We start from the raw sequence: 27,759 nt of genomic DNA on the forward strand, positions 1-27,759 counted from the left end.
CTCACCAAACCCTTTCAAGTTTCTTACAGCAGGATTTGTCAATTTGAAGTAACTCATTAAACCAGGGGGGGGAGATCTATGAATTGTATTTTTCTTCTGGACTAAAGGAAGGCAAATATCAATGGCTTCCGCGAGCCAGGTATTAACAGCACTAGCCATGATCTCAATGTCGGCTAGGTCCAGCAGACTAAGCGGCAAATGGTCAGCAAGAACTTTATTAAGGGCACAAGTGTCCAATTGTTTCCAGTCTCTCTTTTTTATGCTCCCCAAGGCACTGCTATTAGTCAATGTTTCAGTGCCAACAACTGTAAACTTAATCAAATAATGGTCCGACCACGGGACTGGCAAAGACGGAGAACAGTGTAGCTGGGGAATATTAGAGAAAATGGGGTCAAGTAGGTGACCGCCTCTATGGGTGGAACCCATATTGTGTAGAGTAAGGTTCATAGATGCCAGATCTGCAATAAGGTTGCAGCTCAAACTGTTTGTTGGGTCTTTTAAATGCACATTAAGGTCACAAACAACTAAAAAGTTACTAGACAAAGAAAGCACAGAGCTTATAAGATCCGTAAACGCAGCCAGCCAGGCATTAGCTGGACCGGGGGGCCGATAGACTAACAGGCCGGTAAGAGTAGTCTTAGGGTGCAAAGCCAGCTTAAAGTGCGCTGCATCGCAGTTGCTTAAAGCGACAGGGTCTAACTGACATTGGTAGGTGCTTTTAAAAATAATGAAAGGTTAAGCATGTGAGGTGTTTTAAGGATCAATATCCAGAACTTAAACTGAACTCCGTCCCATCCCCCTTACTGAGCTTCACAGTTCATCAAAAGACAGTTGCATTCAATATACTTCAAGGTGCTCCAAAAGGTGGCAGGGTAGAGAGATCCATGGCCAGTACAAGGTGCTACCACCCTCGCAACAATCCAAGCGATGGGACATTTATTGATCCATTCGAAGAGCTTGAGTTAGGTTCGGCATCTGTCAGTATTTCAGGCACATGAGCTTCCTAAACTCATCGGAGAAGAATTTTATAGCATGTGCCTGCATTTTTTCAAAGTAAGCCTCCCTCCCCTCCAAGTTTGTTGAAATGTTTTCCAACCCCCAAAAGATGCCACATTCGCATGAGCCAAGCCTGGCATACTGGGGCGTCCTCTTTCCCCAACGGGACTGTAAAGCTTGTTTAGCAATGCATAGAGGTAGTGCAATCACTTTACCTCAAGCTGAACATAGAGGATATGTTATTTTGTAAGGCAAGCCCAGAAGATTATGTGTGGGAAACCATGGAATGTCTGCGGAGAACATGCCATCAATTCTGGACAGGACCTTGTTCCAGTATCGCTGAAGTATTGGGCAGCGCCACAGTAGAGGTGTCAGGTCCCTCTTTGACCACACCCTCTCCAACAGTCAAGCAATTTTGTTGGGGACCAGGCCTTTCTACGATCCAGAGTATAATACAAATAGAGAGTGACTTTGGTTAATGCCGCCCAGTTTGTGTTACTCATTGCTGAACAGCAGGGCATGCAATGATATGTATCAGTCCACTCCTTACCATCTCAGAGCCAGGGAGTGCGTTGAGGGCTCATTCCCACCAAAAGGCCTTTTTAAATTAAAGTGGAAAATATTCATAACTACAAAGTTATTTAATAATTTAATTCATATCACTGATTTTAGAGGAATTTGCCGTATATTTACTTCCGAGAATGATGATAATGTTTAATGTGAAGTATTTAGAGTTTAAATTTCAGTATCCATTATATGTAGGCTTCTTGGAAAAATTTGCCATCTAACTATAAAAGTTTCAGGCCACTTAAATGTACTTTTAAAAGAGTCAAACCCCACTACTGTTTAACAAAAAGCTCGAATCAGATGCTGCCCAAGGGCATCATCCCTGGTGATCTGGAAGTACTAGGTGAAGAGGGAGGGTTGCATCAGTACATTAAACACTGTGTGGAAAGAAAATGTATACCATTTAAAGAAGGAGTACTAGAATCAGGGTTTCCATTTAAAGAAGGAGTACTAGAATCAGGGTGTCCATTTAAAGAAGGAGTGCTAGAATCAGGGAGTATCAAGCTTGATGCAAACACAGAGAGGGCAGTTGCTTATCCTAGACTGGCGAAAATATGTTTAATGGGATGGTAAATTACGTGGATGATGGTTAATAAGGCAACATACCACTGTAGGGTGTGTACTAAGAAATCTTAGCACATGCTCTAGTTACATAACTTGTTTTGTTCTGCTGTTTTGCAAGCCTAGTCTTCATAGTCATGACGCCATCTTTACTGTTCATGGTTGGCAGCCCAAAAACACAATTGTTGACTCCACATGTTGTAAGTAGTCGTTGGAACTACTAGGAGAAATTACACATGCTCGGTGTCCTGACTTGATTCCCCAACTTTTCCTGGGGGAAACGACTCCATGGAATTAACAGGTTTCCCAGAATTAAACACCCAGGTCCATCGGGCAAACAATGATTAGAGCCCAGACCTTTGAAAACAGCAATCAGCAGTGTAGACACAAAACAATGCTTCTTCCCCTATCTGTTTGTTATAATTGTCTTCTTTGTTTGCCAGTATCACATGTCTGACATTCAGCTCTAGGTCACAACATATTTATCAGAAATCCATTGAAGGTGTCAAAATGCATGTTTCAGTTTCGTTTTAATGTTGCATTGCAATCCTGATTTAGTCAGATCATCCAAGACAAAAATCTGACAGAAACCCTTTTTCAGATTTACCAAGGCTTTGCATCGGTGCAGAGTAACAAAGTGTGACGCAAACTGACTTGATAAGCTCTTTCCAGGACATGAACTGTTTTGCCCTGGAGAGTTGTCAAAAGGTAAGACAAGTAATGCTTTGAGCTACTTTGCATTACTTTACGACAAGATCCAGTCCATAGGTGGTACATGGCCATTCCCATGCAACTACCTATGGATTTTGACACAAAGTCCTATCTATTAACAATGGTACACATGGCTTTGTGCCAAAAAAAGAATGCCGTCTCGAGACAGGCGTCAAAAAGGAAAAATCTCTTTATTTCTCAGACTTTTACAAAATTGCATACGCCCTGTACTATACAACAAATATCCAATGTTAGTCTAGACATAGGATTTAGTACTGGAAAGGCACCTTGCCAGTACAAAACCTATTCTAGACATAACAAACACACAGACTTGAACTATGGTACACGGGTGTGTGCATTGCTTAAGGCAGCCCCAAAAGGTTGCACTGCTACTTTACATAACATATTTGTAACTCTGCCCCTAAGTTTGGGGATTGTCCTCCAAGTGGTTTTTACTTAATAAACTCTTTGCACAACAAACTACATAATGGAGTACAGCACAGCAGGAAACCTGGAACTGGAAGCTGTTTGAGCCCTGCTGTAGAAGTGTTCCACACTCTGTATCTGCTTGTTTCCTGCTGTAAGCAAACCAATCTAAAACTGGTTAATCTGTTTGTATAGGCTGAATCGCAGAACAACTCCGTACGGCCTATTTACAAAGGAATTTTTCAGTAGGAAAAGTAGTCCCCCACTAGTACTACTTCCTATACTAAAAAATGTGATTCACAAATCTCTGGCTGAAGATCTCTACCTCTCTTATCTCTTTTGAGTGGAGATCTCTGACAGAGATCTCCACACAAAAGAGGTAAATGTGGGAAGGGCAAGATGAAGGTTTTGGAAAATTGGGAATATTTACTACTACCTGGAAGTAGTTTATGCGAATTTAAGGGATGGGCATTCATATATAAATACACGCACAAAAGAGTAAGGCAAGATAAAGTCTCAAATGTTATACCATTAGTAGTAGTGCTGACAAAACAGGCCCAAAACTACTCTAGTGTAGCCTTTAAGAACATCAAACACAACACATAGCCAATTACTGGTACTGCAACACATTCTCACTGATATCAATGGAGGCTGGGAATGCCATTAATTCTAACACAACACAGAGAATAATATTAAATAGTGGATTTAAAAGTTAAATTAAATCTTAACTAATATTATAGGTAATAAATATTAATAATAAAATAATGTTATATTTGTTTCCTATTTCAAATGTAAATTTTTCAAAATACATTTCATTCTTTATTTAACATAAAGCATTGCTAAAATACATGATATAATTTTGATTTAATGTATTTTATTTGGATATATTTGTTTAATTCATTCATTGGTTTATAATATACAAGTAATGTTATACACATTTTATAACCACACTTTCGACTCATTCGCCACACCTGATACTGCATGGAGAAGGAGATATTTAATACATGTAAATCTAATCTTTGTTTTTTAAATTTTAATTTGAACAATGAAAAACAAATAATATAGCAGTAGTATAATACACACATTGCACCGGGGCGTCACATTTAATACTTTACTGACTGAAGGGAGAACAACGGTCTGAGGAATGTGACAGAAGGATCCTATGGGGTAGCACGTGCAGTTCAGCAGTTATACAAGACTTGTCCCAACCCAGGCTAGAGTAAGGTTTCCATCAGCCCACCCATTTGGCGGAGCTTCGTCATTTGGAGAACCAAGAGAGAAGGGTCACATATAGCCCAGTAGTACACAGGCTACATGTACAAAGGTAATGGACCTCTTACTCACTAGATGACTCAGCCTCTGTGTTTGCCCAAGGTTTGAGGACCGGTGGAGTGAAGTGCAAGGGATATGTGCAAGTGAGATAAAAATGACTAGAAGGACAAAAAATATGTTTATTAAGGATTGTCCTAATGCCATGTAATAAAAACCGCCTGATAGTTTGGAAAGATTTTTACTATCATTTGGCTAGGGGTGAGGTCAACATGTTTCAGCCGAGACGGTTAATGACCCGGCTTTCTTCAGACCTAAAAGTGGTATGTGCTACTGCAAGTATATCAATTTATGTAAAAAAATAATAATATATTAGTACGAAGAAAATAAATCAGTAGTTTATTAACCACCCTACCAGACATATATCTCATATGTGTGTGGTTTACAAAGTAATTTCTTCATCCCTGTAAAAAAAGAAAAATTGTCAAGGATAATAATACTCAGCTTGAGGAGATCAACGGTAAACAGTGCTCGAAACCAGGGAGGTTAAATCTGTCACTTGGTTATGCAACACATTGTACACAACTAATCCCATTAGCCAAAAGTGCTGATGGTGGGAAATATAATTGTAATGAAATGAAGGTACTCACCCAGCTTTGTGTGGGGGTAAGCCTCACCTCTCCCGGCAACCGCTCGGTGTATGAGGCCTCGCTCTAGTGGTAAAAGACAAATCATGGGGGAACAACAAGTGATTACATCATCTAACTTGTGTGCCCCTAGAGAACTCACTAAAAACCTTTGTTTTTGAGTGACCAGAAGCCGTGTTGTTCCAACAAGTGGACCTAACTGACCCCCACTGCAGGTGGTGTTTATAGTCTGACCTTCAATTTCTTGGTGCCAGACTCTGTGGTTATGACCATGAAGAGGTTTAAAAGAGGGAAGCCATGGTCTTCATGAAAAGCATTTATACCATTTTACTCACTATAAAGGAGCTGTGGTGGCAGATAAACATACGTTGTTTTAATAAAAGCTGTGCTTTAACAATGTTTGGAGAAAATGGAAAAAACCATATTAACCCCAATGATGTTTTTTGTGGCTTTTTTAACTTTCTTTTTGGCTTTTTTTGGCTTTTTTAACCCCAAATGACCAGGTCAAGAATATTAAGAGTCAAAAGTAAGTTTGATATTGTACTAGACTGGCAAAAGGAAAGTTAGAAAAAGTTAAACAACAACAACCCAGGCTAGAGCAACAAGGCTCAGGGCTTACCTGTCCGTCGGTACCTCAGCGCCATCTGCGAGCGGTGTGGGAGGTACCGAGGAAGGTCAGGAGTCCCTTTTTATACTGGTGGTGATTGGAAGACAAGGGTTAGTTAATCAATTATCCAATCCGGTAGCGCCGCTGTCTTGACAGTATCGCGGCTTAATTCGATTGTTAAAGACACACCGTGCATGCGCATGCCCGTAACGCTAACCGTGTCGCGCATGCTCATGTTATTTCTCTATTGTGCGCATGCGCCGTAAATTCCCTGAGCTGCTGATGGAAATCATGCAAGGGGGAATGCGCGCTTTGTTAGCACTTATTTGGTGCGCCTGCGTGTTGCTTGTTCAGACACCAGTGTGTGTCTGCTGCCGAAGGGGTTTAGGCAGCGTCAGCACAAGTGCTGAAAAAGCGGCAATTGGTGCGCCCTGTATGGGTGTCAAGTATGACCAACAGAAATGGGCGTAATCAGTTGATGTATATACAGGATTATACAGAAGTGATCCTGATCAACTCTAGAAAAGCTCCCAATAGCCAAAAATCAACATCCGACTATGCACTAGGATTAGAATGTGCAGCGTGACAAATTAATAGTTAGATTTACTGATCATTGTAAACTGAGACTGAGAGTGTATCTGTATTTTTCTTTTAGCTTTTTTGCATGCCCAATTATTAAGCAAATACATGAGTCAGGGAAAGTGATCACTCAAAGACAAATATCTGTGTGAGATCTTACTCTGGGTGTTAAGTGGTCTACATCTTTCCATTTCGCTCCAGATCTCAGTTACCGCGAATGAGGTTATGTCTTGCAGCTCGAATAGTTAGCATGAGGGCTATTTAATGGCAATTAGTCATTGATGACTAAAAAGATCCACAAGAAATTGTGTAAACATGTGGAGGTTCCAATGATGAATTGCATCAGTATTCAAGTTACTAGAATAGAGTTGTAGGGACAGTTGTAAGTCCTAAGTCTAGTTACTAATCTCTCAGTGGTGGTATGACACTACAGATGTGGCAGGTGTCTGATGTGATTATGCTGTCAGAATAGTTATATATTTTATATATATATATATTCACAGAAAAAACCATAGGTTATAGTGGATATATAGTTAGGAATTTGCATTTACAAAACCTTGAAAATTCAATGAAAAAACCATAGGTTATAGGCCATATATAGTTAGGAATTAGCATTTACAAAACCTTATTTTACTCGCATAAAACCATTGAAATTCCATATATAGTTAGCTAACTATAAGCGCTAACTATATATCGCGCACCCGCAATCCACTGCTGATGATGTCACATATTACATCATTCATGACATGGTCAGTGACATCACTGATGACATCACTGATTACAACATCCAGTGACTGTATGTTTCTGTAAAGTTAAAATATGTTTCACATATTGAAGAATGAGTGGATGTATAAGTGTCTGGATGAAGAATTTAGTAGGTGCATGACTGACTGTATGAGTGAGTGATTAAATGTGTCTCACTGAGTGCATGGGTTAGTGACTAAACTGTCTTAATTCGTGCATCAGTATGTTTGTTGTTGTGTAAACTGCTGCTTGTGTTGATCAGTAGCTATAAGAGTAGCCATATGGGTTATTGATTGGTTGCCCAAATATTTGAATGGGAGGCTGAGTGTGTGTGTGGGTGGCTGGGAGGTGCGTGACTCTGTGCATAGATGTGTAAGCAGTTGATTCACTAGGAGTATGAGTTCAAGAGTGCATGTGGAAACAGCTATATGAGCGGTTGACTGTGCATGGGTGTGTTGGTGAGTGAATGGATTTCTCATTGCTACATGTGCAAGTAAGTACGTATGTAAAACACAATACATGTGAGAGTTGAGATATATAAATAACTGAACATAAGAGCCAGTGAATGTGTGAGTGGCTGTATCGATCACTGTGAGCTTGTATCAGGGATTATATAAGAGAGTAAATATGTGTTATTATATGTTTGAATAAGTAAGATGTGTATAACTGTATAGTTGAGGAAATGGAGGTGTGATTGATTCTTTGCATGACTGACTAGGTGTGTGAGTAAGTCCATGGATGAGTGACAGTCTGTGAGTGTCTGTTTATACTGAGTGTATGTAAGGTTATATTAGAGTCTGAAGAGGTTCATTGTATTATCACATGAGTGATGTGATCAGTGATGACAAATGAGATGTCATCAGTGATGTCATTTGAGTTGTCATCAGTGATGTCATTTGAGATGTCATCATTGATATCATTTGAGTTGTCATCAGTGATGTCATTTGAGATGTCATCAGTGATGTCATCAGTGATGTCACTGACCATGTCATGAATGATGTAATATGTGACATCATCAGCAGTGGATTGCGGGTGCGCGATATATAGTTAGCGCTTATAGTTAGCTAACTATATATGGAATTTCAATGGTTTTATGCGAGTAAAATAAGGTTTTGTAAATGCTAATTCCTAACTATATATGGCCTATAACCTATGGTTTTTTCATTGAATTTTCAAGGTTTTGTAAATGCAAATTCCTAACTATATATCCACTATAACCTATGGTTTTTTCTGTGAATTTCATTGGTTTTTTAATAGCAAATATGAAAAGCTTTAAAATGTCAAGTACGTGATAGATAAAAACATTTTCGTATCTATGCACGCTGATGTGCTTTGAACGCTGCCCCCCCCCTCCCCTCTTTTGCCTTTGTTAGTACTCTCTCTTTGCAGATACAGAAGGGTAGTTAACGCAGGCCTTTACCCCCGTTGTAATCCGTCGTACCTCCTTGTCTCTCCATTTGATTGATTGTTGTCCAAGCATTTACTGTTTTAGAATTGGTTCTCTTTGGATCATTCTCTATTTACAAACAAGCACAAAGTCGCAATACTCTGTTTAGTCTTTGCAGATAGTGAAAAATCGTGTAAAAAAATAAAAGTAATCGAGCAAAATCAGTAGGCCACTAATTGGATCTCTTTTTGACCTCGCTAAAATAGAAATATTAGGAACAACCCTTCTTGAGAAATACGAAAATAGTGAGATGAACTGAGCTCCACACCATGAGGGCTGCAAGACAGCTCGGCTCCATCACCCATCCCGCACAAAATAATGACAAACCCTATGCAAATATTAAAAATATAGACAACACACCAGCAAAGAAATAGGGTAAAACATTTTATTAAAAAACTATTTACATAACGTTGGTTTATAAGATGATGTCAGTAGTGGACCGATGTGTGAATAGATCGAAAACAGCACAAGGCTCCAAGATCCGGATAGCAAGCTCCTGGATGTTGGGTGCCATAGTTTAGAGTTCTGAATTTCAGCCTTTTTCAATGCCTGTGCTTTGTTGAATCAAAATGGCGGCTTGACACAAAGCTGACTCAAGCGTTGTTACTGATGCTATGCAGACCAAAACTGGTTTTCAGTTTGTACATTTTTCTAGATTTTTCAATCCAAGTTTGGTTGACTTTGTAGAACGATGGCTTCAGATTTTCAACATACGGTGTGGTGGCGCTGACTGGGAGGGGGCGCTTCGCTCCTGCCCCCTCCCCAAGTAAGATTTTCATACGTGAAAGTACGTTAATGGTTTTGGTCCCCGAGATGCTTCGATGTCACTACCATTCTCAAATAGCATAAGTTCTGGATGTTGGGTGCCATAGTTAAGAGTTCTGAGCAGCGCTTGTAACACTGTCTGAAGCTTATTTCCTCCTACTGCAGCTTCACTATTCTCAAAGTAAGTGAGTGTCGTTTGTGGACCTGACTGCATTAGAAAACAATGTGATATGTTACCTTCCTAAACAGCTTGACGGAGGCCCCTGAGGGGCGCTGTGATGGCCATGGACTCGGAGAAGACGCTTGGCTCCGACACCCTCCCCAAGTCTTATAGCACTGGTGTAGCCTGAGATCGCCCCCGACATAGGCGGCCGGCTCCCGGGGTCCGGCGGTACTTTTTGCCTTTTGATGACTCTTCAATTCTGGACCTTGTCCCACAATCCGTTTGACCTGAAGACAAGCTGTAGTGAGGCGCCCCTTTATCGTTTTAGTTGCCATTCCGCCCGCTTTTGCTACACTGTGCCTCTTCCGCCATTCAGCTGTTTTCCGCCCGCTCTTGCGACTACAGCGTCTCGCTCACCATGTAGTTGAGATGCGCCCGCTCTTGCGGTGCAGCGATAGGCGGCTGCCACAGGACTCTCAAAATGGCGGCCGGCTCTTCGGTTTTGGGCCTGGTCCACTAAAATGGCCCTGGGACACCTTGGAACTCGGACGCTTGTCTGCTAGGGCTTGGATCCCATTCTCGAAAAGCGTCCCCTCAGCCGTGAAGATTCTACAAAAGTCATGGGGGCCTCCGACTCCCGCAGGCTTCTGGTGGGGAGCGGCTGCCATGATTGCTCGTGGAATGGCCACGACGGAGCTACGAGATGGTAGTGGTCTCATGCTGACGCCAGCTTTAGTCTGAAACATCCAGAAACACTGTAGACTACCAATTCGATCAGTTCCGGTAGCGCCCCAACATGACCCGGAAGAGAAGAACTTGCCCTCCCCTCTTTGACTGATGGTTCTTGTTGCCTGTCCCCTCTGTTGTCATTTAACAGAACTTTTTGGACTGCTGAAAGGGGTTGTGTTCTGAACGCTGGTTGGTGGAGACATTTAGACTATATTCTTGACCTACGTTGTCGCGTAATGCGTTTTATGACACGCCGCGTTAGCGCACCCGGAAGTGATCCGAGGCGCGGCGCGCAGCGCGTAACGTAAGCATAACAGGTCATGTGACTTGTTAATAAAACTTTTCATTGGTTCATTTTACTTTTGTTAATTTAATGATGAAAAGCTTGGTCATATGACCTAAAAATTACGCTTTTTATTATTTTCGAACAATATTTTTTTTTCAAACATATGTTATAATATTCCAGGCTAATGTACTTTCCCGGAAAATTTACAACTGTCTGGCAAGTAAAATATATTCCTTTTTCGAGAAAAAGGGCGTTTCTTCCTTCCATGACGGAGCCGTTGAGTAAAAGAGATTCGGCCTGCTGTCTTAGTCGCCGATGCGCCTGATTATCAGATTCTTATCGATCACTTTATGTTGCAGACATGAAAAACACAACTGCCCTTGACCATTTATCTTTACTGCGTTCCTACATATTATACCTTTTATCCGTCATGTAATTGGACTGCTTTATTTCACTTGCCTTTTACTGATTCGAAAACAGTCACTAAAAGTAAAAACTTTACAAATGAAAATACTACTACCGTGTTTTGTTTTAAAAACCTTTATTGTGAAAATGTCAGTATACAAATACGGGCCTATAACCACGTGGGCCGGCCACGGAGCAAACTCAAATCGTATATGATGAGGAGACATTTACACTGTAGAAGAACGTAACGAGCGGGCCATTAGGTGACAAGAACAAAGGTGTCTAACAGTTGCGGTATCGGTGGACGTACATTTTGTAATTAAAATACGACAGGGCCACTTACAATAACATTTTCTAGATATACATTTGCGGGCAAAGAGTTACGAGTCCCATTTATACCGGCGCCATTTTGGGCGAGGCCGGGCAGGTCCAAGATATAGTCAAAATGTCTCCACCAACCATCGGCCAGACCAGAACCCCTTTCGGCCCTTTATGTTACAAGATGATGTCTTCCATTCAGAAAATATTGGTGGCAGCATTTTGAAAGGAAACAGAAACAGCCGTTCTCCTAGTGAGTTTCACATTGTTACATTTAGGAAGAATGTTGAAGAGTAGTATGTGGAAAATCTGAAGCCATTTTTCTACAAACTCTCAATCAGACTTGGATGGAAAAAAAAACCTGAAGAATGTACAAACTGAAAACCAATTTTTGTCTGTATAGCACCAACAGTAACGCTTGAGTCAGCTTTGTGTCAAGCCGCCATTTTCATTCAATCAATAGCGTCCCCCTGCACACATTCAGGGACCTGGTCGTGTCTTCAGATGAAACGCATTGTAGGAAAAGAAGCAGAAAGGAAAAGGAAAAAAGTTCCGCCGGACCTAGTGAAGCTGCAGCAGGTGCAAATAAGCTTCAGACAGTCTTACAAGCACTGCTCAGAACTCTCAACTGAGGCACTCAACATCCAGGACTTGCCATTCGGATCTTGGCGCCTTGTATTTTTGTTTTGTTTTTGATGGAAGGGAAAGAACAAAAAACAGACATTGAAAAAGGCTCAACAGTGCAGGGCGCCTTGTGCTGGTTCCGACCTATTCACACATCGGTCCGCTACTGACATCACCTCATAAACCAACGGGGCACCCCACGCCGACTTTCGGCGCAGCATTGTAGGATGGACACACCAGTGCGGCAATTTGATGGACACCACCTCGGTGCCATCCAGATCTCGGCGCGTTCATTCATTCAATAGCGTCCCCCTGCACACATTCAGGGACCTGGTCGTGTCTTCAGAAGAAACGCATTGTAGGAAAAGAAGCAGAAAGGAAAAGGCAACAAGTTCCGCCGGACCTAGTGAAGCTGCAGCAGGTGCAAATAAGCTTCAGACAGTTCTACAAGCACTGCTCAGAAATCTCAACTGAGGCACTCAACATCCAGGACTTGCCATTCGGATCTTGGCGCCTTGTGCTGGTTCCGACCTATTCACACATCAGTCCACTACTGACATCACCTCATAAGCCAACGGGGCACCCCACGCCGACTTCCGGCGCAGCATTGTAGGATGGCCACACCAGTGCAGCCACTTGCTGGACACCACCTCGGTGCCATCCGGATCTCAGCGCGTTCGAGTCACTGTGCCGGAAGAGTGACCGGAACTCAGCTGAACACGCCGTCTTTCGGCGCAGCATTGTAGGATGGCCACACCAGTACGGCAATTTGCTGGACACCACCTCGGCGCCATCCGGATCTCGGCGCGTTCGAGTCACTGTACCGCAACAGTGACCGCAATTCAGCTGGACACGCCGTCTTTCGGCGCAGCATTGTAGGATGGCCACACCAGTGCGGCAATTTGCTGGACACCACCTCGGTGCCATCCGGATCTCGGCGCGTTGTGCTGCCTTCGGCCTATTCGCACATCGGTCCGCTACTGACGCCGCCTCACGTGCCAACGGATTTTCTACGCTTTTTGTAGCCCTATGTCGCATAACAGGTCATGTGACTTGTTTATAAAACTTTTCATTGGTTCATTTTACTTTTGGTTTCCTAAAGATGGAAGGCTTGGTCATATGACCTAAAAATAACACTTTTCATTGGTTTAGAACATTTTTTTTTCCCAAACGATGAAAGCCCCACCTTGTTTCTGGATCATTCAGACTGAAGCTGGCGTCAGCATGAGAGCACCACCATCTCGTGGCTCCGTCGTGGTCATTCCGCGAGCAATCATGGCAGCCGCTCCCCACCGAAAGCCTGCGGGAGTTGGGAGCCCCCAAGACTTTTATACAATCTTCACGGCTGAGGGGACGCTTTTCGAGAATGGAGCCCAAGCCCTAGCAGGCAAGCATCCGACTTCCAAGGTGTCCCAGGGCCATTTCAGTGGACCAGGCCCAAAACCGAAGAGCCGTCCGCCATTTTAAGAGTCATGTGGCAGCCGCCTATCGCTGCACCGCAAGAGTGGGAACAACTCAACTACATGGTGAGCGAGACGCTGTAGTCGCAAGAGCGGGCGGTAAACAGCTGAATGGCCGCCACCTGGGGAGGCCCGTTCACGCCGCCTCCCCCCCCCCCCCCCGGGCCGCCGCACGCCAATTTTTGGAGCAGCATTGTAGGATACCAAAACCAGTGCGGCAGTTTACTGGACATCACCTGGGTGCCTGTCGTACATGTTGTGTCAGCCATGTGACACTGGACACAGACCGCTACTGACGAGGCCTCCCCCCGCACCACCCGGGACGCCCCACGCTGTTTTTCTGTGCTGCATTGTAGGATCCCTAAACCAGTGCGGCACCCAGGCGACATCACCTGGGTGCCGTCCAGAACTCTGCACGTTGTGCTGCCTTGGGACTATTCGCACAACAGACCGCTACTGACGAGGCCTCCCCCCGCCCCACCCGGGACGCCCCACGCCAATTTTCGGAGCAGCATTGTAGGATCCCTAAACCAGTGCGGCACCCAGGCGACATCACCTGGGTGCCGTCCAGAACTCTGCACGTTGTGCTGCCTTGGGACTATTCGCACAAAAGACAGCTTCTAACCATTGTTGCTTTTTGTGTTAATAAATGTTTAAATGTTTTTAGTTTTTGTTCTGTTCATTATCGTTAAAAGTTAATAAAGTTTTATAACCTTACTTTGTTGGAGTGTTATCTATTTTTTGAAAAACGGGTGAATGGGGCCTTGAATCGGGTTATTGTCATGTGTGGGCTTTGGAAGTGTGCTGCTGCAGGATCGGACATTTCAAACTCAAATGCACGTTCTTTTTCTTACCTTTCCGAAGCATGGAGCGCAATAGCAAGCAGAGAAAGGGTGATGCACGTGTTGAACACTACCTGACCTGGCAAGTTGCTGGCAGTGCCCCCCCGCCCGCTCCTGAAAGAGGGCACACACACACCGCCGCCCCGAGTACTTCAGAAATCTTTAAAAGACCATGCGCTTGTTCATGAGGCTTAAATGGTTTATCACCTCTTCTAGAACCCCTACATCGACCCTCTGACGTTTCATGGAAAAATTACCATGTAACACAATACCAAGCCCTATCAGCTGAAACCCCCAAGGAATCGTGGGGCATATTAGCAAGGGGGTTTATCTCCGCTTTTTTGGCTTTAAAAACCATGAAAGCGGAGATAAAATTATTTCCCTATTATCAAGCTGTCGCTAACACCAGTTAGTGACACCTAAAAGGAGATAGCGACCATCTTGGGCCCGGCTTTGCATGTCAGTGATACTTATCACTAATGACATGCAAAGTGGCGTGCCAAGATGTTAGCGACTGGAAACAGTCCCTAACATCGCTACCTTCTATTACCAACTTTTGGAGATATTCGCACTAAGCGCGAATATCTCCAAAAGCTAACACCTGCCCTGAGCAGGTTTTAGCCATGTTATCCAATGGGAGGTGGATAACATGGCTAAGAGCATTAGGTCGATAATACATGAATATCGCTGACTTTTCTGCGATAATAGCAAGGTTTATCTGCGATAAAAATCGCCGATGTGCGGCGATAATTTTTGTCTCTAAACAAGTTATAGACAAAAATTATCGCTAGTTGTTAGTAATATGCCCCCGGGTTTTTGCTTGCAGAAATCGGGAGGCGGGAGACTAGCACTGAAATCAGTACTCACACGCCTGAATCAGGAGGATTGGCATGTCTGAATTCTCTACAGCTGGGGCCATAAACTACATCCGCAGGGGTAGGTGATAGCCTGGGACCAGCCTGGCATCTAAAATGGCTGCCGTGCACGACAAAATTGTGGCATTCGAAAAAAGGCAAGATGGCGCAGCCGCTGGAAGAGATATATCAACATATATCAGCCTCCTCAGCCACCCTCAGGAAACATAAGGGATTAGGATATGTCTCCCGCACCCCCTTATACCTAGTACTTTAATTAACGAAGCACAAAATGGCGAATTCCCGTTTCGCTACCAGTTTGCGGCCCAGTTCGCGGCCCGTGAAGCGCTTCTACCGTGAAAAATCATTTTTTTTTTATTTTCCCCACGGGACCCTTTAATAACCCCAACAACATTCCTAGGGGGTCAAGAGGGGGATACCTTGCCCCCTTTCATTAAATTCCCCCTTAGTTTTTCACCTTTTCTTCTCTCTCGATCCTACCGAGAGACAAGATGGCGGCCGCTCCGGACTGTCACGCAGCAAAAAAAAAAAAAAAGCTCACGCACAGCCGCTGGAAGAGATGTATCAACATATATCAGCCTCCTCACCCACCCTCAGGAAACATAGGGGATTAGGATACGTCTCCCGTACCCACTTATAACTAGTAATTTAATTTACGAAGCACAAAATGGCGAATTCCCGTTTCGCTACCAGTTTGCGGCCCAGTTCGCGGCCCGTGAAGCGCTTCTACCGTGAAAAATCATTTTTTTTTTCTTTTCCCCACGGGTCCCTTTAATAACCCCAACAACATTCCTAGGGGGTCAAGAGGGGGATACCTTGCCCCCTTTCATTAAATTCACCCTTCGTTTTTCACCTCTTCTTCTCTCTCGATCCTACCGAGAGACAAGATGGCGGCCGCTCCGGACTGTTTAGAATGTTGACAGACACCGGAGAGCCAATCAGCTTTCTGCGCGCAAAGTTCCGATAAGCGAAAAGTAAGCGGACCGGATCGCTGCCCAGAGCGCTGTTACAGATATATATCTTGATTTAAACGTTAATTTCTCAAAAACTACTGGAGCACATATATTGAGACCTAGCAAAGGCACATCGGGCTAACAGTCCCTACAATTTTGCCAAGTTTCGTGCAAATCCATTCAGCCGTTCGAGCTAAAAGTGAGTCCAACCGCCCTATGGAAAACTCAATGCAAAAAACGCGTTTTGGGACCCCCCTTTTTTCTCAGCCCCCCCTTGACGAAACCCCACCAAATTTTCAGGAGCTGCTCAGAAACAAAATGTGCCATTTTCCTGAAAATTTCAGCCGATTCCATCCACAAACGCCAAAGTTATTAGACATAGAATTTTCAAAAGTCCCATAGGGAATTTATCCTAACTATATATACCTACTGGCGAACGCCAGTAGGTAATATGTATATGTGTGTATATATATATATATATATATATATATATATATATATATATATATAACAAATACCAAATACCAATAACATAACATCTGTTTAAAAAGAAATTCTATTAACAACTAAACCATTAAACTATATAAAAATCCTTAAAATTCCCACTCCAGTCAGCGCAACAGTGAGGAAAGTGTTGAATAGCGGAGGGGTAAAAATTACTATTGCCACTCCAGTGAGTGCAACAGAAGGGAAATTGTTGGATAGCAGAGGGGTAAAAATTACTATTCCCACTCCAATGAGTGCAACAGTAGGGAAAGTGTTGGATAGCGGAGGGGTAAAATGACTATTCCCACTCCAATGAGTGCACCAGTAGGGAAAGTGTTGGATAGCATATACGTAAAAATTACTATTCCCACTCCAGTGGATGAAATGAAATGAAATGAAAAATTGCACTTATATAGCGCATAACTACCCGGAGGCCTCGCAGCGCTTGATGCAATAGTAGGGAAAGTGTTGCATAGTGGAGTGGTAAAAATTACTATTCCTGCTCTAACAAGTGCAACAGTAGGGAAAGTGTTGGATAGCAGAGGGGTACAAATTACTATTCCCACTCAAGTGAGTTCAACAGAAGGAAAAGTATTGGATAGGGGAGGGATGAAATGTACTATTCCCACTTCAGTCAGTGTAACAGTAGAGAAAGTGTTGGATAGCGGAGGGGTAAAGATTACTATTCCTACTCCAGTGAGTGCAACAGAAGGGAAATTGTTGGATAGCAGAGGGGTAAAAATTACTATTCCCACTCCAATGAGTGCAACAGTAGGGAAAGTGTTGGATAGCGGAAGGGTAAAATGACTATTCCCACTCAAATGAGTGCAACAGTAGGGAAAGCCCCACACGATATCCGCCATTACCCTGGGAGTACCTACGGGATACAAACTTCACCACTCTGACCGCCCTGAAAAAACAGGCGGCGGCATTGCCATAATCTACAAAGACTACCTCAAATTAGATATTTTAGATAAACAATGCTGCAAAGAAATGGAAATAATGGTTTACAGAATTACCTTCCCTAACAGAAAGACCAGTAAGGGAGCACTTATAGACAGACCACCACTTACATGTCCCAGCTTTTCTATATCTCTTTAAGAGATGTTAGGCCCACACATACGGGCCAATGAGGACTTCCTTCTCCTTGGAGATTTTAATATTCATACCGACCAACCTGAATCCACGGAGACCAAAAGTTTGTCTGCTGATCTGACAACCATTGGCCTCACACAAAATAATCAGGGTCCCACACATGAAGGTGGACACTGTATCTACCTGACATACACTAACTTTGACAATATATTGTGTCACAAACCTACCCAACTAGATTGGTCTGATCACTTTTTACTACAATTTACTATTTTTAAAGTTAACAAAGGTTCCCATAAGAAACCCCTACCCTCTACTATACGCAGACAGTGGCATAAACTCACACTAGAGGCATTACAAAAGGTGTGGGAAAAACCCGATATTGAAGATACTGAGGAAGTAGAACACAGCCTAACTATGCTTCAGCAATCTCTAACTGTAGCCATGGACAAAATTGCCTCTCTGAAAACATTTAGACAATTTCCTGTGGCCAAACAGGAAAAATGGTATACCGAGGCTCTCAGAAAAGAGAAGCAAGAATGTAGGAGGATAGAGAAGAGATGGAGAAAATGACACTCCGAGGATAACAAAAAGGCACATCGTGCAGCGCAAACTAACTACTATAAACATATTAAAGCGGCCCGTAAAAATAACATTGCCCAACAGCTCGTAGAAGCTGGTAATTCTCCTAAAGAACTTTATAGGATTCTTGAAACATTCGTCAAACCTATGGCTTGTGTAAGTCCAGATGACTTCTCACAGAATTTATGTGAAGAAGTCTCCCTATACTTCGAAAATAAAATAGAATCCATCTACGATAAAATTCTAACATCCCAAACAGACAGTGACACTCTGACTGTTCTCTCCCCCAACGAAAACACCAATTCCATGCTGACTACATTCCCTCCTATCAACAATGAAGAGCTGTCTACATTAATGACCCAAGTAAAATCTGGGTCACCGGATGACCTCATCCCTGTTAAAACCTTAACCTCCCTCAGCACCCTGTTAGGTCCCCACATCCAAGATGTAATTAACCAGTCTCTGAAGGAGGGAAAAGTACCAACTGAATGGAAAAGAGCGGTGGTGAACCCCATCCGTAAGAACGCGGCTCTCCCTTGGACGGAGCTTTCCAACCTCCGGCCCATCTCCCTCGTGCCGTATTTTAGCAAGCTGGCCGAGAAGCATGTCAACGCACACCTGTCCAATTACATCGAGGCAGCGGGCGGCCTAGACCACTCATAATCTGGTTTTAGGCCCAACCATAGCACCGAATCAGCCCTCTTGTCAGTGACAGATAACATCAGAATGTCACTTGACAGGGGGAGCTCAGTGATTCTGGTGCTATTGGATTTGTCCGCTGCCTTCGACACGGTGTCGCACAAAATTCTTCTCGACCGCTTGAAGGGAGTGGGAGTAAAAGGGACCGCCCTTGCGTGGCTTGAAAGCTTTCTTGAAGACAGACAACAAGGTGTCAAACTAGGCTCCCATAAATCTGTCTGCAGGAAGCTCACCAAGGGTGTGCCACAGGGCTCATGCCTGAGCCCCACGTTATTTAACGTATATGTGGCCCCTTTGGCGGAGATTATAAGATCTTACGGGTTCCCCCCAATCTCTGACGCTGATGACACCCAGCTGTTGTTACCCTTCCAAACCATCACACCTGCAGTCATGCAATCCTTTCAAAATGGCATGAGAGCTGTAGCTGGTTGGATGGCCCAGAACTTCCTCCAATGCAATGTGACTAAAACTGAAGTCATGTTGTTTGGAGGGGCCACCCTGCTCTGGTCTCCGGATTGGTGGCCACTTGAGCTAGGACCTGTTCCAGTGCCCAAACAGACCATCAAAAACCTAGGAGTACGCCTGGACCAAACTCTGATTCTAAAAGATCATGTCAGCCAAGTCACGGGAACGTGTTTCCGAATAATTGGTCTTTTACGGCGTATCTTCCCTTTCCTGCCTAACACCCACAGGAAAACGCTGGTACAGGCACTAGTTCTTGGGCGGGTAGACTATTGTAATGGTCTACTCATCTCTGCCAATCATGAACAACTACGCAGACTGCAGGTGGTGCAGAACACCGCAGCAAGACTCATCTTGAATGCCCCCCCGTACCCCGTCACGCCCTCTCCTTTCCCACCTTCACTGGCTCCCAGTGCGACAACGGGTCAACTTCAAACTCTGCTGCATAATGCATAAGTGCATTTATGGGTCCGGTCCCAAATACCTAAAAGACATTTTTTTCCCCTACTCTCCTGGACGTGCTCTGCGATCCAGCAACATCATGCTGCTGCATGTACCCAAAGTTACCAGAGCAAGACAAGGTGGCCGAGCACCCTCCCTCAAAGGCCCCTTGCTGTGGAACTCCTTTCCACCGCAGCTGAGACAAGTCTCTAATCTCCTTTCTTTTAGAAAAAAACTAAAAACATTCTTATTCACCAAAGATTAATTTTTCTTTTATTTATCCTCTCTGTCATTCCCTCAATAAGTTTGTCCGACTCATACAGAAGCCACGCGCGGAGATACCCCTTCGGGGCTGATTCAGGCGCGCTATAAGAATATAAATAAATAAATAAATAAAGTGTTGGATAGCGGAAGTGGTAAAAAATACTATTCCCACTCAAATGAGTGCAATAGTAGGGTAAGTGTTGGATAGCGGAGGAATAACATTTAATAATCCCATTCCAGTCAGTGCAAAAGTAGAGAAAGTGTTGGATAGCAGAGGGGTAAAAATCACTATTCCCACTCCAATGAGTGCACCAGAAGGGAAAGTGTTAGGTAGCATAGAGGTAAAAATGACTATTCCCACTCCAGTGGGTGCAACAGTAGGGAATGTGTTGGATATCGGAAGGGTACATATTACTATTCCCACTCAAGTGAGTAAAACAGAAGGAAAAGTGTTTGATAGCGGAGGGATAAAATGCACTATTCCCACTTCAGTCAGTGTAACAGTAGGGAAAGTGTTGGATAGCGGAGGGGTAAAAATTACTATTCCCATGATATTGGGTGCAACAGTAAGGAAAGTGCTGGATAGCAGAGGGGTAACCATTACTATTCCCACTCCAGTAAGTTCAACAGTAGGGAAAATGTTGGATAGCGGAGGGGTAAAAATTACTATTCCCACTCCAATGAGTGCAATTGTAGGGAAAGTGTTGGCTAGTGAAGGGATAAAAATGACTATTCCCACGCCATTGAGTGCAACAGTAGGGAAATTGTTGGATAGCGGAGGGATAAAATTGACTAATCCCACTCCAGTCAGTGCAACAGTAGAGAAAGTGTTGGATAGCAGAGGGGTACAACTTACTATTCCCACTCCAATGAGTGCAACAGTAAGGAAAATATTGGATAGCAGAGGGGTAAAAATGACTATTCCTACTCCAGTGAGTGCAACAGTAGGTAAAGTGTTGGATAGCAGAGGGGTAAAAATTACTATTTCCACTCCAATGAGTGCAATAGTAGGGAAAATGTTGAATAGTGGAGGGGGAAAAATTACTATTCCCCCTCCAGTGAGTGCAACAGTAGGGTAAGTGTTGGATAGTGGAAGGGTAAAAATTACTATTTCCACTCCAATTAGTGCAACAGTAAGGAAAGTGCTGGATAGCGGAGGAGTGAACATTACTAATCCCACTCCAGTGAGTGCAACAGTAGGGAAAGTGTTGAATAGTGGAGGGGTAAAAATTACTATTCTCACTCAAGTGAGTGCAACAGAAGGAAAATAGTTGGATAGCGCAGGGACAAAATGCACTATTCCCACTTCAGTCAGTGTAACAGTAGAGAAAGTGTTGGATAGCGGAGGGTTAAAAATTACTGTTCCCACTCCAATGGGTGCAAAAGTAAGGAAAGTGCAGGATAGCGGAGGGCTAAACATTACTATTCCCACTCCAGTGAGTGCAACAGTAGGGAAAGTGTTGGATAGCGGAGGGGTAAAAATTACTACAAATATACAAAATATCAGCAGCAGAATAAAAGTATTTTTTAACGTAAGCAAAAAATATATAAATATGTTAAAAATTAAAAAGAAAATATGTTTAATATAAAAAACATTATAATGTTAAATATATATCACAAATACCTACAGATATTATATTAGATAAATGAAAAAATAATTATGAAACAAATATATATTTTTATTTAGAAATGATTTATTAACAAAAACATTAATATTTACATACATTTAGTCTACCTACTTCCTAGCCTATAACACCACACAAACCACAACCCACATCTGATTTTCTTTGCATAAAATAAGATAATTAATTATCAATTAAACAAATTAAAACACATAAAATGTACTTAACTTCCCACCCTTTAAACCTATAATCCCCACAACCCCCACCTAAAATTAAACTGTAAAAAACTGAATTACACAATTAAAAAAATGTTTTCAATTAAATAACTAATTGTATTTAACTACAAAATATTAAGGAAGTAAAATGTATTTACTACCCACATTTCAACCCTATAAACCCAAACACAAAAAAAGTAACAAGTACCCTAATTAATGATCAGTTAATTAATTATTATCAACTAATCATTAGTTAATTAAAAATAAATCACTTCCTATCTTGTACCCTAAGAACCCCACTACCCACAACTAACATTAATTACACAATATTTAATTGCCAATTCATTAATAAATTAATCTTAATTAACAACGAATTATTATGTTATTAAAAATAAATTACTTCCCAACCTTTACCCAAGTAAACCCCACACCATGCACATAAAATTAAATGGGTATAAGCCAATCTAACTTTTTTAAAGAAGAAAACACTAGCACTTTAGCAGTGATGTGCACTGGCAAAGTGCACAGTCCTAAGGCCAGCAAAACGCTATTGGGAAAACCATGAAAAGGATGCCAGGTCTAACAATTCCTATCTCATTAGGCCTTATTATATCAAGTAAGGGTTCTATTAACCTGTATTTTGGAAATTTCTTTTCCGGGGAGTTTCTCTAAGGCCTCTATCTTAGGGGCTCATTACGATGGCGGACAGACTTGAGTCCGTCTGCCATCGTCACTGGAATTGGGACCGTCCGCCTATATGGCGGCGGTCCTGACCATGAAATTACAATCCCACCACCACGGTGGAGTTCGCATTGGGCATGTTTACCATTGCAGCGGGTGCTGCAGGCTGCAGCAGCCGCTGCAATGGGAAACATGAAGGTCTGGCATTTCCCTGCACTGCGTTGCACACACCATGCAGTGCCTGCCACATGGTGCAGGGAAATGAAGGGGGATACAATGAGTACCCCTCAAAGCACCCACACCTCCCCCAATACAAGGGGGGCCCGCAACAGGCCAAAGAAGTCAATCTCTGCCAGCCTGTGAATGGCAGTCGACCACCGCTGGCTGAGATGAAACATCCCAATATGGCGTACGGTGCCTGCTAGGCACCGCCACCATTCTGGGTATGCTTTCTGGGTCCGCTAGGTAATCAAAATGATTGCCTGTGGTAGACCTGTGGTGGACGGAATACCCTTCCGCCAGCACACCGCCTGCCATCATATTATGGCAGGCAGAGAATGGCTGCAATTTGGCGGTGAGTCCGCCAGCAGCAGGCTGCTGTGGCGGATTCGCTGCGATCGTAATGAGCCCCTGAGTTTGAGGATCCTCGCTGTAAATACGGTTTGACATGTCGGGGTATCTGCTTTCTGTATCGATTATTATATGTGGGAACATAAACTTCCTGTCCCATGCCCATTTAATACATTTGCTATGTTAACAGACTTTTTGCCATGGGAGCAGCCAAGCATTGCTCAATCAAATTGTTTTGTGCCGGCATGATCCTCTTCAATATATAACAAAGCCAAACTTTCTTTTTAGTAGCTGCAGATTGTCACAGTGGGGCTGCTAACACCAGACATAAACCTTTATTTTTGCAGAGTCTGTTGGCAGAGCTCCCTTGTTTCATCTGCATAGGGCTCTCTAAAAGCTAAATTTGCTGGGAAAATTACATCCACCATTGTGTCCATATGGGCGTTCTGCTTGAAACAAACAAAAATGAAGAATCTTTTTTTCTACCTGTTCATCTGGTATAGCAATTCTTTCACAAAATATCATAATGGCTGGATTAATAAAGGTTTTTAAAAAGCCTTGTTCCCTCCATAATTTGAACCTGATTTAGGAAAGCATAAGTGCAAATGCTAACTTTCAATCTATAATGCGTGATACTGATGTCAGTCAATTTTCTGTGGCTGTATAATATGCTTACTCTCTTATATTACTCAGACAAATAGGCTTCCCTAACCACTGGCAAGCAATATTTCTTTAACTGCATCGCTGCGGCGGTTATTTTTCCGCTGTGCGGCAATTTACAAAAATCCGCGTTACATGACGAGCTGAGGTCGTCATCCGCACACGACCACCGTGGCTGATGACGAGCTGAGCTCGTCATCAGAAGCGAAGGGGTTAATGATTCAGGAAAGTTACAGTAATAATCTCTAAAAGTATTACCTAATACTTCCAGACCATCCCCTAGCCCAAACAACGATAGAAGCCAACACAATGAGTTCATTAGCAAGGAATTGAACTGCGTTTTCGCCTTTGGTAGTTGTTTCAGAAACTTAATGGGCATATGTACAAGGGAAGTGGCGGAGTGAGGCGTTAGCCTTCCCGACTTAACGCCTCACTTCAGAAATGCAGGGCTGCACCATATTTAGAAGAATATGGTACAGCAATGCATTTCCCCCTGCTCTGGCACTACAATTAGCAGCCTAGTGCCAACTCAGGTACCCTTGCACCACAGTGCAAGGGTGTCTTTTGCGTGCATGGGAAGAGTGTTCATGTGCAGACAGGTAACAATCATAAACAATCATTGACCTTTTGCTGTTTTCATGTGTGCTTTAAAACGCAGCACACATGAAAACAGCGAAAATGAGGAGAAAGACCAGGTGTTCCTTGGTCTTAATTCTGGTGCTGCCTCCTATTTACGCTTACCTTTGTTTAACTTCCCACTCATTCATTCTCCAGGACAACGCAGGACTGCTTCATTGAGAAGCACCGATACAGCGAAGCCTTAGGTGAGTGAAAGAAAACCCCGCAGGCACCTCCAGCCACACCGTGCCTCGCATTCTATTACTGACCCTGTTTATAATTTTTAACAGGCTCGCTCCACCGCGCCTTATTTGGCGCCGGAATGATTACCTAACCCCCCACTGTGGGCATCTCTAAAACAATCAAGTTTTACCGGGGACCATCATTTTAAATCCTCTGGTAAGTGTGGTGACACTCTAGCCCTCCGTATAGCGCAGAAATTTCTGCCCTTCTTCACTCACCGTCCTCCTCCTTATTAGGTTCACCACGACGTACCTCCACAACCAGGAGGCTGTCCAAGAACCTCCGCTCTGCAACAGTTCCCTGTACTATCAGCCATAGGAACCACAACCCCCTGGTGAGTTTCCACTTATGGCTCATCGCTTAGACCATTCTGGGTGATGTAAACTGACCGAACCTTATTTACCTCCTCAGCTCCATCGCAGCAGTATTATTGGCGCCATCCCTCCACCATAACTTCAGGGCAATCTTCCCTGACCCTCACAGGTATACTTCAGCCCCCAGTGCCGTCTTTTGAAGTACCTTGCGTGCACAATATGATTATTTTAGACCTCACCCTCGTGTACACCACCTGCACTCGTTTCTCATCGTTCCACCTCCCCTCCCCGTCCTTCATCCCTATTTAGGCCACGACGGTCACCAGATCTTTACACTTAAGGAGCTGACACTCACGGTTAGACACTCGCCGCTATTACAAAAGATCCTTCACCTTCGAGATCACGTGTGTCATAATTATTTGTTCCTCAAGAACTTTTTAGTCACTTAGATTCACTTGATGTCACAAGATACGTTCTGTTCTGTTGTCCTTTGACTGAATTATTCCTTTTCCTTTTCTTTAGGCTATTGTGTAAAGTAGTTTTTAGGCACAATACTTTTTGTCCTGATGATGATTCCTTGTATTTTGGTTATGGAATCGAAACGTCGTCGACCCTTTGTCACACCATATATGAATATGTATATTTAATGAGATATGCGATTAATGGTGTCACTGAATTTCTGTCATTTCTTCATCTCACAGAAATCGCTCACTTTCTGCCTACATATTTTCCTTCTTTCCCTATTCTTTCACTTTGCCAATTTGTAAGCGTGAAGGGACAGGCTTGTGTCTCACTCTTTGTGAATGTAAGAGAATTTTTCCCTGTCTATCTTGTTTATAGTAAAGAATTCTGTGATCACTGTCCGGCTGGACAAATCACATCAACCAATATAGTTCCATTGTGTCTATATTTTTATTGCATTTTTTCACTTCTACCTTTGCATAGGACCACTGTTGTTAGATATATACCTTGTAAATAAGAGCCAGCGTCAGAATCAATGGGTGTTGCAGTGGAATGCCAACAGCAACATCCAATGCCCTACCCTTTCACGATTAAGGTCACTTTGTAAATATGGAGCAGGGCATTGTGCCACAGGAACGTTGTTTAAAGTGATGTTTCTGTGGCACAATGCCCTTGTAAATATGCCCTTTAGTGGCTAATTTAAAGGGTGGTGGAGAGTCTGACAGTTTGCTATGACAACGAGAGCACTTGGGAAAAAAGAAGTGTTGAGCAGGATGTGGTCTGCTCGCCATTACTGTTGTTTTATAGAAACAAACCCTCAAGTGAGAAAAACAAAAGGCCTTCTCACACATGGAATATTCTCCATTGTGAATCGGATACATGTCTTGCTTTTCCCTGTTCAAACCCTTTCTGCATGCCACACAGGTTACATACTGAAAAATTGGCAAGCATGCCCAAGCTCTAAAGATGGCGGTCCTTTGGCAGATGGGTGACTGGCAAATGGTTTCCCACAGCAAGCCAGCTGAGGCTCTGTTATCAGAAAAAATTGACTCCCCCAGTACCTACCTGTCCTCATTTTTAAAGCCAAGCCCCTCGTGATCAGCTATAAGCACCTTGCATTTGCCTACACACAATTAGAAATGAACAGTTCTTCACAGGACAAGTCAATGGGCATTAGTCCACTACTCAGAATGAGGTTGTGGGTGTCAAGGAGAATAACAATATCACTGCTACACTGTGTAATAGTTTTCATGGCATGAATAATTGTGAAACTAAAGCAGCATAAGATTACAATTAATGAGAGTCATATTTTGTTTTTACAGCGTATTGTCAAGTGTTGTAAACCAGCTGCAGACTGGGGACCAGCATTGACACAAAACCGAGGTGAAAGATATAAGGATATGAAGGATCCCAAACTTGATAAAGAGACTAAAGAAGATCTAGAGCTACCAACGGTTGCTGGAATGGATAACCCCTCTTTTCAGAAAGAGTCAAGTTTTCAATACTGAACCCGCATCTCCACAAACAAAATAAGACCCCGGTCCAGGCAGACAACGGACATAGATTGTTCTGTAGAAACAACAGAACTACTTGAAAAGTAATCCTCCGTCTACAGAAAGCTACGCGAGGCAATTGAAATGGCAGATTTTGTGTTACGTAAAGTCAAAAACCAGATGGCAGTATCCACAAGAGACTTCACATTTGAGTATACCTGATACAAAGGGGACATCAGTGTGCATTTTTCGTTTGGAACTTAGAATTGAAGACACAAACTTGTAAAGCTAACAATGAACATATCTTACCTAGATAGTTACCTTTTTTAACTTTGGAGTATAATTAAAGGTATTTGCTCTAGTAGCAACACAGATAAAATACTTGATGAATCGGTTCTACGAATTCTATGTGCCACTGTCACAACCATATAATGGCTACCTGTTATAATGTTTTTTTCTTTATCCACTAATGGGGGTCGAAAGGAGAATTAAAACGCCTAGTGTGCAGTCTCCCATCTGCGTACTATCACAAAACAGAAGCTGCATATATATGGTCTAAACTAATCACAAACCTTGACGGGGTGTGTCACTTGTAGTCCGTCTGTCAGATGTTGACTACTTTTTACATCCTCACCCATCCAAGGGTGGCATGTTTCATTGCCAGGTTACTCCTCACATCACTCACCTAGCGAATGGGGAGGCTACTATTTCCAAATGGAAGGAGCTCTTGATAGAGTTTCTGGATTGGGAATATTGACACCCAGCCAAGGGTTGGGATGTGTTGAGACCGTGTGCAACTTTTGTTTTGTGATACCTTATATAATGACCACCTTTGTCAAGTATGCGATACAGTGGTGAAGAAGATTGAAATCCCATGCTGG

General features: G+C 43.0%; 1 protein-coding gene across 2 annotated transcripts in view; it reads left to right on the forward strand.

The window, feature by feature from the left end:
• The window catches only part of LOC147718740 (sodium- and chloride-dependent neutral and basic amino acid transporter B(0+)-like), a 425,103-nt gene extending 397,864 nt beyond the window's left edge, over positions 1–27,239 (forward strand). For both annotated transcript variants that reach the window (XM_086918726.1, XM_086918727.1), the window contains one exon: positions 26,708–27,239. In XM_086918726.1, coding sequence (XP_086774852.1) covers positions 26,708–26,893 — 186 coding nt within the window. In that variant the 3' untranslated portion in view covers positions 26,894–27,239. The remainder of the gene's footprint in view (positions 1–26,707) is intronic.
• The last annotated feature ends 520 nt before the right edge of the window (positions 27,240–27,759 follow it).

This window comes from Lissotriton vulgaris, chromosome 4_1, assembly GCF_964263255.1.
Source record: "Lissotriton vulgaris chromosome 4_1, aLisVul1.2, whole genome shotgun sequence".
Classification (NCBI taxonomy): Eukaryota; Metazoa; Chordata; class Amphibia; order Caudata; family Salamandridae; genus Lissotriton; species Lissotriton vulgaris.